At 33.8% G+C, this 14051-nt stretch overlaps 1 protein-coding gene across 2 annotated transcripts; it reads left to right on the top strand.

Annotated features, from left to right (window-relative positions):
- Positions 1-1315: 1315 nt before the first annotated feature.
- On the top strand, positions 1316-13564 carry LOC122499118. 2 transcript variants are annotated; one of them, XM_043607236.1, is made up of 7 exons: positions 1316-1963; positions 2089-2277; positions 2406-2470; positions 11410-11640; positions 11953-12246; positions 12320-12532; positions 12964-13564. In XM_043607236.1, the coding sequence occupies exons 1-7, from the start codon at positions 1822-1824 to the stop codon at positions 13276-13278; spliced, it is 1449 nt and encodes a 482-aa protein (XP_043463171.1). In that variant the 5' UTR covers positions 1316-1821; the 3' UTR covers positions 13279-13564. The 2 variants fall into 2 exon arrangements, with proteins under 2 accessions (XP_043463171.1, XP_043463178.1); XM_043607243.1 differs by lacking the exons at positions 1316-1963; positions 2089-2277; positions 2406-2470 and adding an exon at positions 7929-8058 and having other exon boundaries at positions 12964-13563.
- Positions 13565-14051: the final 487 nt, after the last annotated feature.

The raw sequence follows: 14051 nt of genomic DNA, 5'->3' as shown, positions 1-14051 counted from the left end.
AATCGTGCGCTACGCGGAGAATCACCCACATACATAATGATATTAGTTTCTATAAATGTGATTTATTAATAACACTAATATGTTTACTAATAATAATGTTTTAATATTTGTTAATAATATGGAATTGTATGGATAATTAAAAAAAACTATCAGCTGTAAGCAACTTTACATATTTTATTTACTGCACTGTAAAAAAAGAGCGTCTTGGTTTAAGACGTTTACGTGGTCACATTGAAGACGTTTATAAGCGTCTTATTTGCCTTCTAAAATGCATGTATTTGGAGGTTATGTTTTTCATTTAAGACGCTCAAATAAGACGCTTATTTACATAAGACGTTTATAAACGTCTAAACGTCTTACTTTTAGACGCCATTTTTTGCAGTGTGTTATCTTGCTTTAGCAGGGAGATTTTTTATTCTTTTGTTTATATTATTTATTGTAAAAACGGAAAAGAGCGCGCCTCAGTGAGCCTTCCTCCATCTCTCCTCCAAATATGAACCAGAAATATTTTATCCTCTCGAAATAAAACGTCAATTCCAAACAGTAGAAAATCCCTTTTATTGAATGTTTGAATTTGAATTCACTGACTCTCTTACTCTTGTACGTTACCATAACAACCTGCAAGCAGACAGGCTGCAGACGTCTGAACGCTCCATAATGAGAAAGAGAAAGAAAAACATATACTTATATCCTTGTTACATTCAGGGTGGAGTCCCATGGCATCGTTTTGCGTTGTGTTTTGTAACTAGGCCATGAGTGCAAATATATCGAACACATATCTCCATCTCTCTCTCACTCATGGTCTACACGGAAAAAAAAGTACGTGAAATTTTCCTTGGAAGTGTTTGATTTTTGGATAGGACAAAATTTCTAGACTACATCATATACTTTTTATTAGAAAATATAACAAAATCAAGAAAATAATGAAAAAAGTCATAGAATTAGGGTGGAGTCCCATGGCACCGTTTTGCGTTGCGTTTTATAACTAGGCAATGAGTGTGAGATAGATGGAGATATACGTTTGCTATATTTGCACTCATGGGCTAGTTATAAAACGCAACGCAAAACGGTGCTATGGGACTCCAGCCTTATATAGCAAAACGCAGCGTTCGAACGCAAACATATACACACATCCTGAGCCGTTGTGAAGCGTCCCTCAATGGAGATATTGTTTATCCTTCTCTAACTCATTTTACGCTTATGGTGCGATCCCATGAGAGCAGAATACGTCGACCGAAAGCAGAAAATCATGAGTGCAAAAGAGATAGGTAGATATTGTTGTTCTTTTCACTCTCATAATTTTCTGCTTTCGGTCGACGTATTCTGCTCACATGGGATCGAACCCTTACGGTTACGATTGCGGTTCCGGTTACAGATCTATTCTGCGTTGGCCTTAAAGCAACCTACGCAACGCAGACTTTTCGGAACCTATTGGAAGAGGCCTTAACGAAAATTTTCTATTGCGGAGTCAACCTTACATACAACCTATAACGGATATATTTTTTCAAATATAATAAGCCATTATTGAAGTCTGCTGTCATTAATATATTGTTTACTCGTGAAGTTTGTGTTGAAAAAATAATAAAAACAAAAAGAAAAAAGTTGAGGATATCGTAAATATTATATTAACAAAAATGTTTCTTTATATCACAGGTAATATTTATAAGTTAATAGTGCATTATGAGTTTTGAAGATATAGAAATTAACGAGAAGAAAAATATACTGCCGAGTCATAGTTTTGCAATAGTCAATTCCACTTAATGCACATTATATTTATTAAGAATTAATTTAATTAAATATTCTTTTAAGAACAAACAAATAATGTCAAACATCGACAGCCGGGGTATTAAACGCGGCAATTGTTCTTGTGGCGAATGCGATGAGTTCACCGTACACGTGGGTGCTGCTTCTTCAATGATTTGTGGCTATTGTGGTTGCTTCCCAACAAAGCACGCAAAATTAGGTAATATTAATGTGTTATCTATGAAACAATTTGCTTCTTAAGGTAAAATTGCACTAGAAAAATTATATTTTTATTTATTGAAAATAAACCACCGAATAAAATGTACACGTCATGCTTTTTAACAGATGAGAAGAATTCGAATGAAAATTTTGGTTCGACTGTGCACACCTCTGACAACGGTATTCAAGGCGCGGAAAAGGAAATAGTTTTTTCCAAAAATACAACAGATGACACTGAAGAAGATCGAGTTGAAAATATAGGAGTGGATATTGAAGATGATAATCAATCAAACTCGTCATCAATAATCGAAGAAGGTAATGTACAAGTTTACGAATTTAATCGTAAATTTTTTAATTAATTGATCCTCTTTAAACAATTATTTGCATGTAAATAATTTTTTGTTTGGTATTAATAAAATAAAATTAATTTATGTTTATTTTAGAACACAATGAGAACCATAGTGAGAACGATTATTCCAATCTTCCAGAAGAAGTCCAAAATCAACTGGTAAAGCAATCTAAACTATGTTAATGTATAAAAAGCTTATAGTGACATTTAATTTCCTGCAGAGGCGATAATTATTAGTCCAAAAAAATGGTTGAAAAAATTTTCAAGATTGCCACAGGTCAGAGAAATTAGAGAATTCAGGGAAAAGTCAGGGATTTTTATTAAAGTACTGAAAAAATTAAATTTGCAGGATTCATAATTAGATTTATTCTATTTTTTAATACATATATTTTTTTTTTTTTTTGCTTAGGGAATTTTGGGAAATCTGCCTACAGATACCTTGGATTCCGCACTCCAAGGTTATGTGGGGTTAGTGTGATAAAACAAAAGGAAATATAAAAAAGAAAAATAAATATATAAAATAGTAAATTTAATAAACTGGCGACCTACTGCCAGCCCGACCCACTAAAACCCGTAACCCTTCTTCTGGAGCCCTTTACCCTCCCTCGGAACTGTCGTAAGAGTTTAGCCTTCGAGGGTGGCGCTTCAACTCTGTCGCTAATGCGACCTTCTGCTTTTCTCTGCGGTTATCCTGCGTTAATAGTTAAAAATTTAAAACTATTTCAATATAAAGCGGAATTAACAGCACAACAATAATTAAAAATAACAAATGTGTAATTAAGTGTAAAAAGTCAGAAGATAAAATTATAAACGGATATATAAAAAAAAGAAAAAATATACGCGTATAAAATATTGAAAACATAAAACTGTACAAAGATGAATAAAAAAAACACAAACAATTAAAAAATGTATAAGGACAAATAAATCACAAAATAAATTAATAAAATACAAACGTACAAAATTAAAAGCTGTTTAAATTACGCTTTTTGGCGGCCGTCGAGATCCTTCCTCGACATAACCGAGATTATGAAGTTCTCGACTTGCCGCCAATTCTCTTCCGACTGGGTCATCAGCGATACCATGTTCTTCGGTGTAACTTGACTATTTACACCTTCGAACATGGCCCGCCTCTCCAAGTCCCATTTTCTGCATGAGAAGAGGGTGTGCTCCGCGTTGTCCTCAGGGAACTGGCAATATGCACACACCTCGTCCTCGCGTAATTTAAAGCGACACAGGTACGAGTTAAAACACCCGTGACCTGTGAGCGTCTGAGTCAAATAATAGGAAACCTGACCGTGTTTCCTATTTATCCAGGTGGCGAGTGCCGGGATAAGGCGATAAGTCCATCGACCTTTTTCCTCACCATCCCATCTTTCTTTCCATCTTTCTATGAGCCTGTGCCTCGCTTCTTTGCGGATCAGGCCCTTGCTTGGTCTTATTTCCTCATCTAAGGAACTTCTTTCTTTAGAAAAGAGAAACATTTCTTCCCTTTCCCTCGCCAAAAGATCTGCTGGCGGGACACTTGCAAGGACCTGCACAGCACTCGTAGATACCGTCTTATATGCAGAGATGATACGCGTTGTTATCGATCTCTGTGCCGACAGTATCTTTTCACAGATGGTCACACAGCTTTTGCACCTCAGGGATGGGGCCCACGCTGGTGCTGCATAGAGCATTTTAGCGTGGGCGACACTTGCCACCAGTCTCCGTTTGTGTTCACGGGGTCCGCCTACATTTGGCATTAACCGTGAAAGATTAGCCGCACACTCGATCGCCTTATTTGACGCCGTAGCCATGTGGTGGTGGAAGTTTAACCTTCCATCCAACTCCACACCAAGATATTTAATTTGCTCACTCCAATTGCCCTCGAATCCGTCTATCACGATTCGTGGGAGCTCATAACCACGTCTGTCTGTGACCAGCAGTGCCTCGGTCTTTCCCAGGGCCATTTCAAGACCTCTGGTATCCAGCCAGCTTTTTGCTAGTCGCAGACATTCGTTCACCAATGTCCCAAGAGCCTCCTTACTTTCGGCAGTGCACACGAACAACGCGTCGTCCGCAAAGCCGATGATCACCGCACCTTCGGGTAGATCCATTCGCAGAAAATCATCGTAAGATACATTCCATACAAATGGACCCACCCTCGAGCCTTGAGGAGCCCCACGCTGCATCTCTTCCTTGAGAGTGCAGGTGTCTCCCTCATATATAACCCACCTGTCGCTAAGATAATTATCCGTTATCCGCAACAAGTAGGGCGGCATGTTTTTCTTTTCCATCGACTCGATGAGATCTTTCCATCTTGCGGAATTAAACGCGTTGCGTATGTCAATTGCTACCAACGCGCAGAAGCTCTTCTTTTTTCCGGGTCCCAACTTGTTTTTTCCTGCTTTGGCTATGTCCACAACTGCCTGGATGGCATCAACTGTGGACTTGCCTTTACGGAAACCAAATTGGTGATCCGATAGACTATTCTCTCCGGTCAAGTGGCTTTGCATTCTCTGCAGAACCATATCCTCTAGAAGTTTGCCCATCGTATCTAGCAGGCATATAGGCCTGTATGATGAGACTTTATCTAGAGGTTTTTCACCTTTCCTCAGGAGGACTAACCTCTGTCGCTTCCAGTCGCGGAAGAACTCTCCTCTCTCAAGGCAAAGATTGTAGCATCGAAGCAGAATCTGGGGTGAAGTGTCGATTACCAACTTTAGGATCTCGTTACTTATCCCATCGATTCCAGGCGCCTTGCCTGTTTTCAATCTTTTGCCTGCTTTTTGCAGTTCACTAAGTGTGAAGAGTTCTTCCTCTTCGACTTTGCAAAAACTCCAGGCCCTTCTAAGGTATGGTTCTGCAGGAGGAAACAAAGAACTTATTATCTTTCTGACCCAATCAGGATTGTCCAGGCCGGGGGTCTTTTGCCTCGTCGCTAATTTCTTAGTCACGATTTTAAAAGCCAGACCCCATGGGTCCTTATCGACTTCCTCGATTAGGTCCTTCCAGCTACGGCGTCGCGACTTGCGGATCTCTTTCTTGAGGTCCTTTTTCGCCTCCTTGAAAGCCTCTTTCAGCAAGGGATCTCCTTTAGATCGGGTATATGTCCTTCTTGCTTTGAGGCATTCCTTTCTCAAGGAGGCTAGCTCCTCTGACCACCAGTGCAACGATTTTCTTACGGGAGTGGCGCCTTTGCGTGGCATTGACGCATTGCAAGCAGTGACTATCATGTTCCTCACCGCTCGCACCTCCCCATCCAGACTGCTCGGCCTCTTCACCCAGCCCAAGTCCTCAATTAAAAGGGCTTCTCTTAGGGACCGGCCGAACTTTTCCTTGTCGAGTCTCTTCATATTCCACGAGGAGGTTTTGCGACTAGGAGCATCCTGTCTTTTTCCTCCTCGTGTGTCTCCCATCGAGACTGAGAACTCAATGTACTGGTGGTCACTTGCGGTATATTCCTCAGAGACCCGCCAGTCGGTTATGCGGCTAAATAGTTTAGACGATGCGATTGTTAGATCTATAATTGATATGATCGCACCTCGTCTAAAAGTCCATGTATTGCCTCGGTTTACTGACAATAAGTCGTTTCTGGAGATCATTTCTCCAATACGAATTCCTCTCTTGTCGAGTCTCGTCTCACCCCACTCTGGCGACTTTGCGTTAAAATCACCAGTGATGATGACATCCAGCCTGGATTCTGTGAGGCTCGCTTCTAGGTCTTCGATATTGGCTTCGAAGTTTGTCAGTGGGTCGTTGGGTGAGAAGTAGCAGCTATACATACGTATATTAGCCACCTCTATCCACACGAACCCACTGCTCGTCTCCAGAAACTTGTCAACCCGCAATTTTGGGTTGCACAGCTTTATGGCGGCTCTCTTCGCCTTATCCTGATACCAAGGGGGCGAGGTCGCTTCCTTGATACTGCTCACTGCAGAACAGGATATCGACCTCATTTTCCCTTGCTGTTTGCATTAGGAGCAACTGTGCATCCTTACTTGTATGCAAGTTGACCTGCAAAAATTTTAAGGATTTGCCCTTTTAATCTTTTGCAGTTCTTCTCTGTAAACCGGGCAGGCTCTCTTTCCGGAATCGTGATCCGTCTCTGGCTTCCCCAGGTCCAAGCACGTAAGGCACTTCGGCTTAACTTTACAGCTCTTCGCGAGGTGTCCCTCTCCGCCGCATCTCCGACAGTTTTTACTTCTGTCGGGGCCTTTGCAGGTTCGGGTTGAGTGTCCGTATGCTAGGCACTTTTGGCACCTAGCTACTTCAACATGCTCGCGAATTGGAGCATTTATCCAGCCGATTTTTATTTTACCAAGCTTTAGCAGAGTGTTACTTTCTGCCTCTGTCAGACGTACCAGAGCAACCTTAGTTCCTCTGTAGCGCGGCAAAAGTCGACACTCCATCTTCAGGTCGGGTTTACCCAGCTTTTGTCTTAGTGCTGCAGTTACCTCATCCTCTGAGGTGGCTTCGTCCAAATCCTTAATCTCTAGAGACCTTTTATTCACTAGAGGTGTGACCTTAGCTTTACCATGCAGGGCCGAAGACAGTGCATCTGCAAATTTTAAGGTCTCTCCGCCCTTTTTCACTATCACGAGAACCTCCTGTTTAAAAGTTCTCCTGATTTTCCGGATCACGGTACCCGTATCTTCTGGGTTTACCTTTGCTTTTATTAGCGGCAAGATACCCTCATAAAACTTTGGGTCGCTTGCCGTAATTTTAACAGCTTCCGTGCTCCTTAGCTTCAAAGGGGGCTTCGGAAGCTCTTTTTTCTCACCTGAGGGTTTCTCTTTTGGAGTCCGTTTCTTTTTGTTTTTAACAACTTTGAAACCGTCTCCATTGTCCGCTCCGTCCCTCAAGACGGTCCCAGCATACGACTTGCCAGGACTGTTTGAGGGCGCCTCTTTTGTTCCAACTAGCGACTCAGAACCAAGCTGTGGAGCCTCCTTTCGCTTAATTCTCTTCCCGCCTTGAGTCGCCCGTCGCGGACTCGCATCTGGGCTTGCACCTTCCCTGGGGCGTTTATTAACGCCTTTTGCCTTATTAGGACATGTCGTTGCGCCGTTCAGAGGTGCAGTAGTGCTCTTCGTCTGCTGTGGAGCTACCACAGTTGGGTGTTGCGGCTCTTGGTCTTTGAAAGGCTTGGGGATAAAACGTAAATTCTTACAGATTATGTCAAACGCACCTTCCAAAACCGTCACGCCATCCTGGATTTCACGACTGACGTTCTTTTGGCGCTTGAATCCTTGGCGCAAGCTTTTGAAAATTCCCGGAATAGCCAGGAACTGGTCTGAGACATTTGTCTCATAGATTATCGGCTGATTATTGTTTTGGCCCCCCCAAAATCCGTGGGGCCTGCGACGGTGTTCGAAGAGACACCGTCGGGAGTATTGTCCCCTTTCGGGGTTCCTCCTTGGGGTAATTCTTTGATATTATGATTCATAATCATATTTTTTTTTTGGTTTTAGAATCAGAGTACCGCCCTTTAGTGAAAAGCCCCGCCACCACGGCAAGGTCTACCGAACATATCCAAGATGCCAGTCGTGTCTGGCAGCGAACCCACTTCTCCCAACTCATCAAAGAAATCAATCATGTCTGGCAGCGGACCCACTTCTCCCAGCCCATCAAAGAAATCAATGATGTTCGGCAGTGGATCCACTTCTCCCAGTACATCAAAGAAATCAATGACATTTGGCAGTGGAACAGCTTCTCCCAGCACGTCAAAGACATCGATGATGTTCGGTAGTGGACAACCCGGCGGGGTTAATACATATATTTAATTAATTATTAAAAATTATGGATTTATTGAAGAATGTTAGTTAAAAAAATTGTATTTTAGAAAAGTTACAAATGTTTGCAAAAATTCAATTTTGTTCAAAAATACATAATAATAATTTGCTATTCCGTGAACAGAAAGTGTCGTCTTTTGTTTTTCTATAGTAATTAATGTTTTGATAGAAATTTTGGTTATGAGTATTCCCATATGTGTGATAACCACTTGATGCAAAGAATTTTTTTTTACAAAAATTATCAAGACATGCCTCTATTCAAGTGATGTTAAAAATGGTAAATACATGTAATTTTTTCAAGAATTCTCTATTATTTTGTTAATTCTTATTTTAATGAAATTCTCAAAATTGGTATTGATAAAAAATTTAAATTCTAACATCGAACAATTTTTTTTTTTTACAATATAATTCAATTAGTGAACTGAATTTTATTTGCCACTTTTGTTTGACAAAAATAAATTGATTAAAGACACTTAAATTTTGAAGTTTAAATATTTAGTATGTTTTTTAGATTAAAATAGTGTTTTTCAATTAAATCTTTAGAATTTTTATTTCTTTTGGTAAATTCAGTCTCCTATAAAATGATAATTCAATAAACTTTAAAAAAAATTCCGCATTTTTTACATTTTTTGATACTCTTGCCATTCCGGTTACGCAGAATCGGGTACTTTATTTATTTCAGAAAAAATAATACTTATAAATTCTATTAAACATTTCTTTCCTTCAATTATCAACATTTCAATGTATTCAATATATTTTTCGGATGAATACTAACAATTATTAGGGTAGGCGAACACTATTTAAAAAAAAAGTATTTTCTACACTTTTTTGTCTAAAAAGGCGTTTTTTAATTAAATCTGTTTTCTGAAAAAAGTTTTTATAAAAAGTTATAATTTCTAATGTTTATTTTCCTAAAATTTCTAAAATTCCATAATTTTGATAAAAATTAGAAAATTGTTTAAAAATAAAGATTAAATTTTCTGTTTCTCAATTACAATTCTGTTTACAAAATTATAAGTTTCTTTTTGAAAAAGAAGAAAATTTTTTATAAAATTACTATTTCTTATCACAATTTGTTAACAAAATTCTATTCTTCTTTGAAAAAAAATAATTTGCATCATTTTTACATTTAAATTTCCAAAGTTAATATATTTATAAAAAAATTTTTTAGATAATTTTAAATATCTTTAGGGAAAAAATCCCTATAATTTGTTAATTACGATTTTTAACTAGATTATTTAAAAATTTTGTTAAGTACTTTGCATAATTTCTATTTTTTATTATAATTTTTAACGAAATATCAAGTATTTTTTTAAAGAATTAACAAATTTTCGTAAATTTTATTTTTTAATCATATGTACTTATTGATCGTAATTACAAAAATAGAATATTGTTAGAAAAAAAAAATTTTGAAAATTACATTTATTAGAAAAATAAATTTTTAGAAAATTAGCTTTATTAGAAGACAGAAAATTTTAAAATCACCTTTATTAGAAAAAAGTTTTTTAGAAATTTACCTTTATTAGAAAAAAAATTTTAGAAAATACGATTTAGAAAAACTGTACCCCAACCATTATTAGAAACATAAAAATGAAAATTAAAATATTTGCAGAAATTATCATTTAAATTTTTTGAGTTTAAATTTTATTACATTTATATGAGCTTAAAAAATGTTTGAGGGGTTTCATGAGAAAATTACATGTATAAAAATTACATTTGAAACTTGAGTTGAGTAGAGGCATGTTTTTTCACTTGGTAATTATATTTATTTTAATAACAGAAGCCATTAAAAAATCGCAAAAGGATCCAAGGCAAGAAAAGTAGCAATTTTGATTTTTCGAGGATTTTCTGAAAATCTCGGTATTTAAACTAAATTATAATTTCCACCCCTTGGAAGCAATTTTTTTCGTTTGCTAATTATTTATTTTAATGTTAGAAGTCATTAAAAAATTTTGCAAGAAGATCGAAGGCGGAGAAAGCAGTGATTTTGATTTATTTTATATTTTAGGATTTCTGAAAAATCCGTGACAAAAAATAAAAATCACTGCTTTCCCCGCCTTCGATCTTCTTGCAATTTTTTTAAATGGCTTCTGAGGCGTGGAAATGATAATATAGTTGAAATACCGAGATTTTTTTAAAAATCATAACTATTGTAAACATGCAAGAATATAAATTAAAATTATTAAATTTTTTCTGAATTCTTTAAATCATTCACGCGCGCATCGCGCGCGTAGGACTTTGCTAGTTTAAAATAATTCTATTTAAAATTCCAATTATCTTTAAAAATAATAAAATTCTTTGAAAAAATTTGATTATTTAAAAATTTGTTAATAAAATTCTTTATGAGAATTAAATTTTGTTAAAAATTCATTTATTCAATACATTTTTAATTTTTGTATTTAAATAACTGAATTCTCATAGAATTTTCTAATAAAAATCGTTTTAAAAATGAATTTCGGATAAAAAATTTTAAATAATTAATAATTGTTCATTTATTTCTTTCGAAGAATTTTAATAAAATTTTTTAAATAAATTAATTGAAATCCTAAGGAGAATTTCATTATTTAAGAAAATAATTGAAGTCTTGCAACGATATTTATGACATTTCTTTTAAATAAATGAAATCCTGTGAAGAATTTTATTATTTATGAAAATAATTGAATTCTTTTGAGAAATTTTATTAAAATAGTAGATTTTGAAAATATTTTAATTTCAGCGAAAAATTTTATTATTTGTGAAATTCAATTGAATTCTTGCAAAAAATGTTTGAAAATGATAACATTTTTCGAGGAATTCATTTAAAATTCTATTAAAAATAATGTAAATCCTAGGAAAAATTATATTATTTATGATAATTGAATTCTTACAACGAATTTTATTACATTTTTCTAAATAATTGAATTGGTGTGAAAAATTGTATTACTTATAAAAATAATTGAATTCTTGCGAAAGATTTTATTAAAATTTTTGGAAATATTTTAATTTTTTTTTTTTTTTAAATTTTATAGATATTTAAATTAATATAAAACATGTAGATAGCGATCAAAAGGTTTAAATTTGAGAATCAGAATATTTTTTGGGTCAGGTAAAAAGTAAAAAATTTGCCTGGAAATCAGGGAAAAGTCAGGGTAAAAGAAAATTAATTTTTTGTGGCAACCCTGATTTTGTTTTTTTGTTTATAATGTACCAAATTTTAGAGTTACATAGACTTTTCAAAAAAATATAAATGTTTTTAAATTTCGTCTAAATTGATATATGTTGTCTAATACTCTTATTCATAAATGTCATGTCATGATATTACAAACAACTTTTTTTTATTTACAGGTAAACATTGGGGAAATAATCCCTCAAAATTTCAATGATGATTATTATGAAGACATAATGAAAGAACTATTCGAAACAAAAATCGAAAAGGTTAAGTTCTGTAAAATAGTTAGAATTATTGCTGACAAGTTAATTGACGCGAAAAGAACCTCTACAAGTGACATTCTACAAGCAGCAATTATCTCGAGTAATAGATTTCCAGGTCTTCAAGGAAAGAACGGTATACCTCATGTAAGTTGTATGAAATAGGGGTACACAAAATTCGAAAAAAATTCAAATTTATCTAGACTGATCGAAAATTGAAGCTTCCGTTTACGCTTCATAATTCGAAACTTTGATTCTTTAATTGACTAACTTGGTTTCGATTTTCTTTCGAAATAGTATGACAAATTCAAAAATTAAAGCTTCCGAACAAACCCAATCGATTAGAATTTTTTTCATCGCGTTGATAAATTTTCGATTAAACTTAAACAAATGCACATTTTTGTAAAAATTATTTATTAAACCTGTGTATTAATAGAAATTTTCTAAAATTATTTTCAGAGAAGAATAGAAATACGCTTAAAAACTTGTTTAAAGAATAAAAGAAACCGAACTAAACAAATAATGCATGAAAATAAAGGTAAAAAGACGAATGAAAATTCGAACGATTGTGATGAGCAAACTTTGGAAATAAATTTAGAGATGTTAATAGAGGAATTCGGAAAAACTCCTATCAATGTCAGTAAAATGAAGAAGTTGCTTGAAAAAACTCGAAATCTAAGAACAAGCGAGGCTAAAACTAAAACGGCGAAGCAAATGCTGGAAAAGTATCCAATTTTACAGGAAACTAAATTTGTGAGTAAAAAATTCAGTAATTGTGTATTCTTCATATTCATTGATTTTATCTAAAAAATCCATTTTTTTGTAGCTTCTTTGGGAATTCGGCCAAATAGTCAACTTGTCAGAAAACATAATGAAAAACAATTTGACAAACGCTTTGCCAAAATTGTTAGCAATTCTCCCAAATGTTGATGACGAATCTGTTACCGAAATGATGTTTTTGAAAAAAATTGATTTCTTTTTTCCATCTGCAAAAAAGAAATCTATCCGTAAGAAACGTAAAATCGTTGAAATTCTTAAGGTTTGTAATTATCTATAAATAGAAATAAAGCGTGCTTGGAAATCTAACTTCTATTATAATTGTGTTAAAAAAGATGAGTACATATTTTCTGAAACTTCTTAGCATAAAATTTTATTTCATAAAAATATTTACAGTAACAATTTTTCATTTAACCGCATTTCCAAGTGTAGAATTTTCAAAGCTCCAAATTTTTCTCCAGTAAAATATTAACGTCAAAAACTATAATTTCATAAAATTCAACTGACGAATTGTAAACTTTTAGTTATTTCAATAGATTATTTTCTTTTGAGTTTTAATAATTACTTGAAGTAATTTTTTATCTATAATAGTTTTTTAAAGCAACTTTGTAAAAAATAAAATATTTAAATTGTTTTTATTTTAAATTGTGCTGAATTAGAAAATTATTAATAATTGTCTTTACTTTTTTTTAGGAATCTGATGGCGAGAGTATTTCCGATGTTCCAACAACAGATAAAGCTCCTTACTTAATCATCTTCGATGACAATGATGAGACAGTAAAATGTTACGTGGATGCTGAGCCTCTTTTTGTCGAGAAACCTGTAGATGCTATTCTATTACTTTTAGCAACATACTGGGTTTTTGATATTGATTTCGACAAAGATTTTCATCAACAAACATTATTATTATGCCTAATAGTTTTTGTCGAACATGCTCAACGCATCCTGGGACCATACGGAATTGAATCCATAACCGTAAACAACATTTTGTCAAAAGCTGGCTTATAAAAAGACTACCAAATTTTAGTAATTTTCTTACCGAATATTTTAATATTTGTTACAGGTTTAAAAGTCTTAATATTTTTAAAAATAGAGACAAAATATTTTCTTTGTGTTTTATAATTTGTTAGTTTTATGTGGTAAATATTTATTTTAAAAATGTTTTAAACATTTTTTCAATTTTTTTTTTTTTTTTTGAAGTCTTCAATGTTTTAATATTATATAAGAGAATTTAAATATTGTTTACCAAAAATGTGTCTTCACTTTTCAGTATTATGTATTTCGTAATATTTTAGATTTATGTGGCAAAGTTTTATTTTAAAAATGTTTAAACGTTTTCTAAAACTAAGTATCTTCTTGAAGAATTTTCAATATTTTTATATAATATAAAAAAATTGAAATATTGTTTATCAAAAATGTGTCTTCAATTTTCAGTATTACATATTTTGTAATATTCAGTATTATTTTTTACTACCATATTAAGTTGTATTACATTTATACTTATTTATTACATTGACATAATATCTATATGTGTAAAATGTGTATTAAAAAATTGAAACTGAAATTTAAATTGTTAAATAATACAATTTTTAAACTTCTCATAAAACTATATTTGGAATTATCACTATGAAAAATATACAAATCTGTGTTTTGTTTAATTAACATTCATTAAATTTGTGGTTACTTAAAATATTTATTTTTATCCTACCCACACGGAAAGTGCGTCAATTTCGCTGACGAAAAAGAAAAGATGTGTAATCCTAATCACAATAAACTCCACC

This window comes from Leptopilina heterotoma, unplaced genomic scaffold (genome assembly GCF_015476425.1).
Source record: "Leptopilina heterotoma isolate Lh14 unplaced genomic scaffold, ASM1547642v1 Lhet_100, whole genome shotgun sequence".
Taxonomy (NCBI): Eukaryota; Metazoa; Arthropoda; class Insecta; order Hymenoptera; family Figitidae; genus Leptopilina; species Leptopilina heterotoma.
The sequence above is the reverse complement of the archived record's forward strand: the minus strand, read 5'-3'. Positions and strand labels throughout refer to the sequence as shown.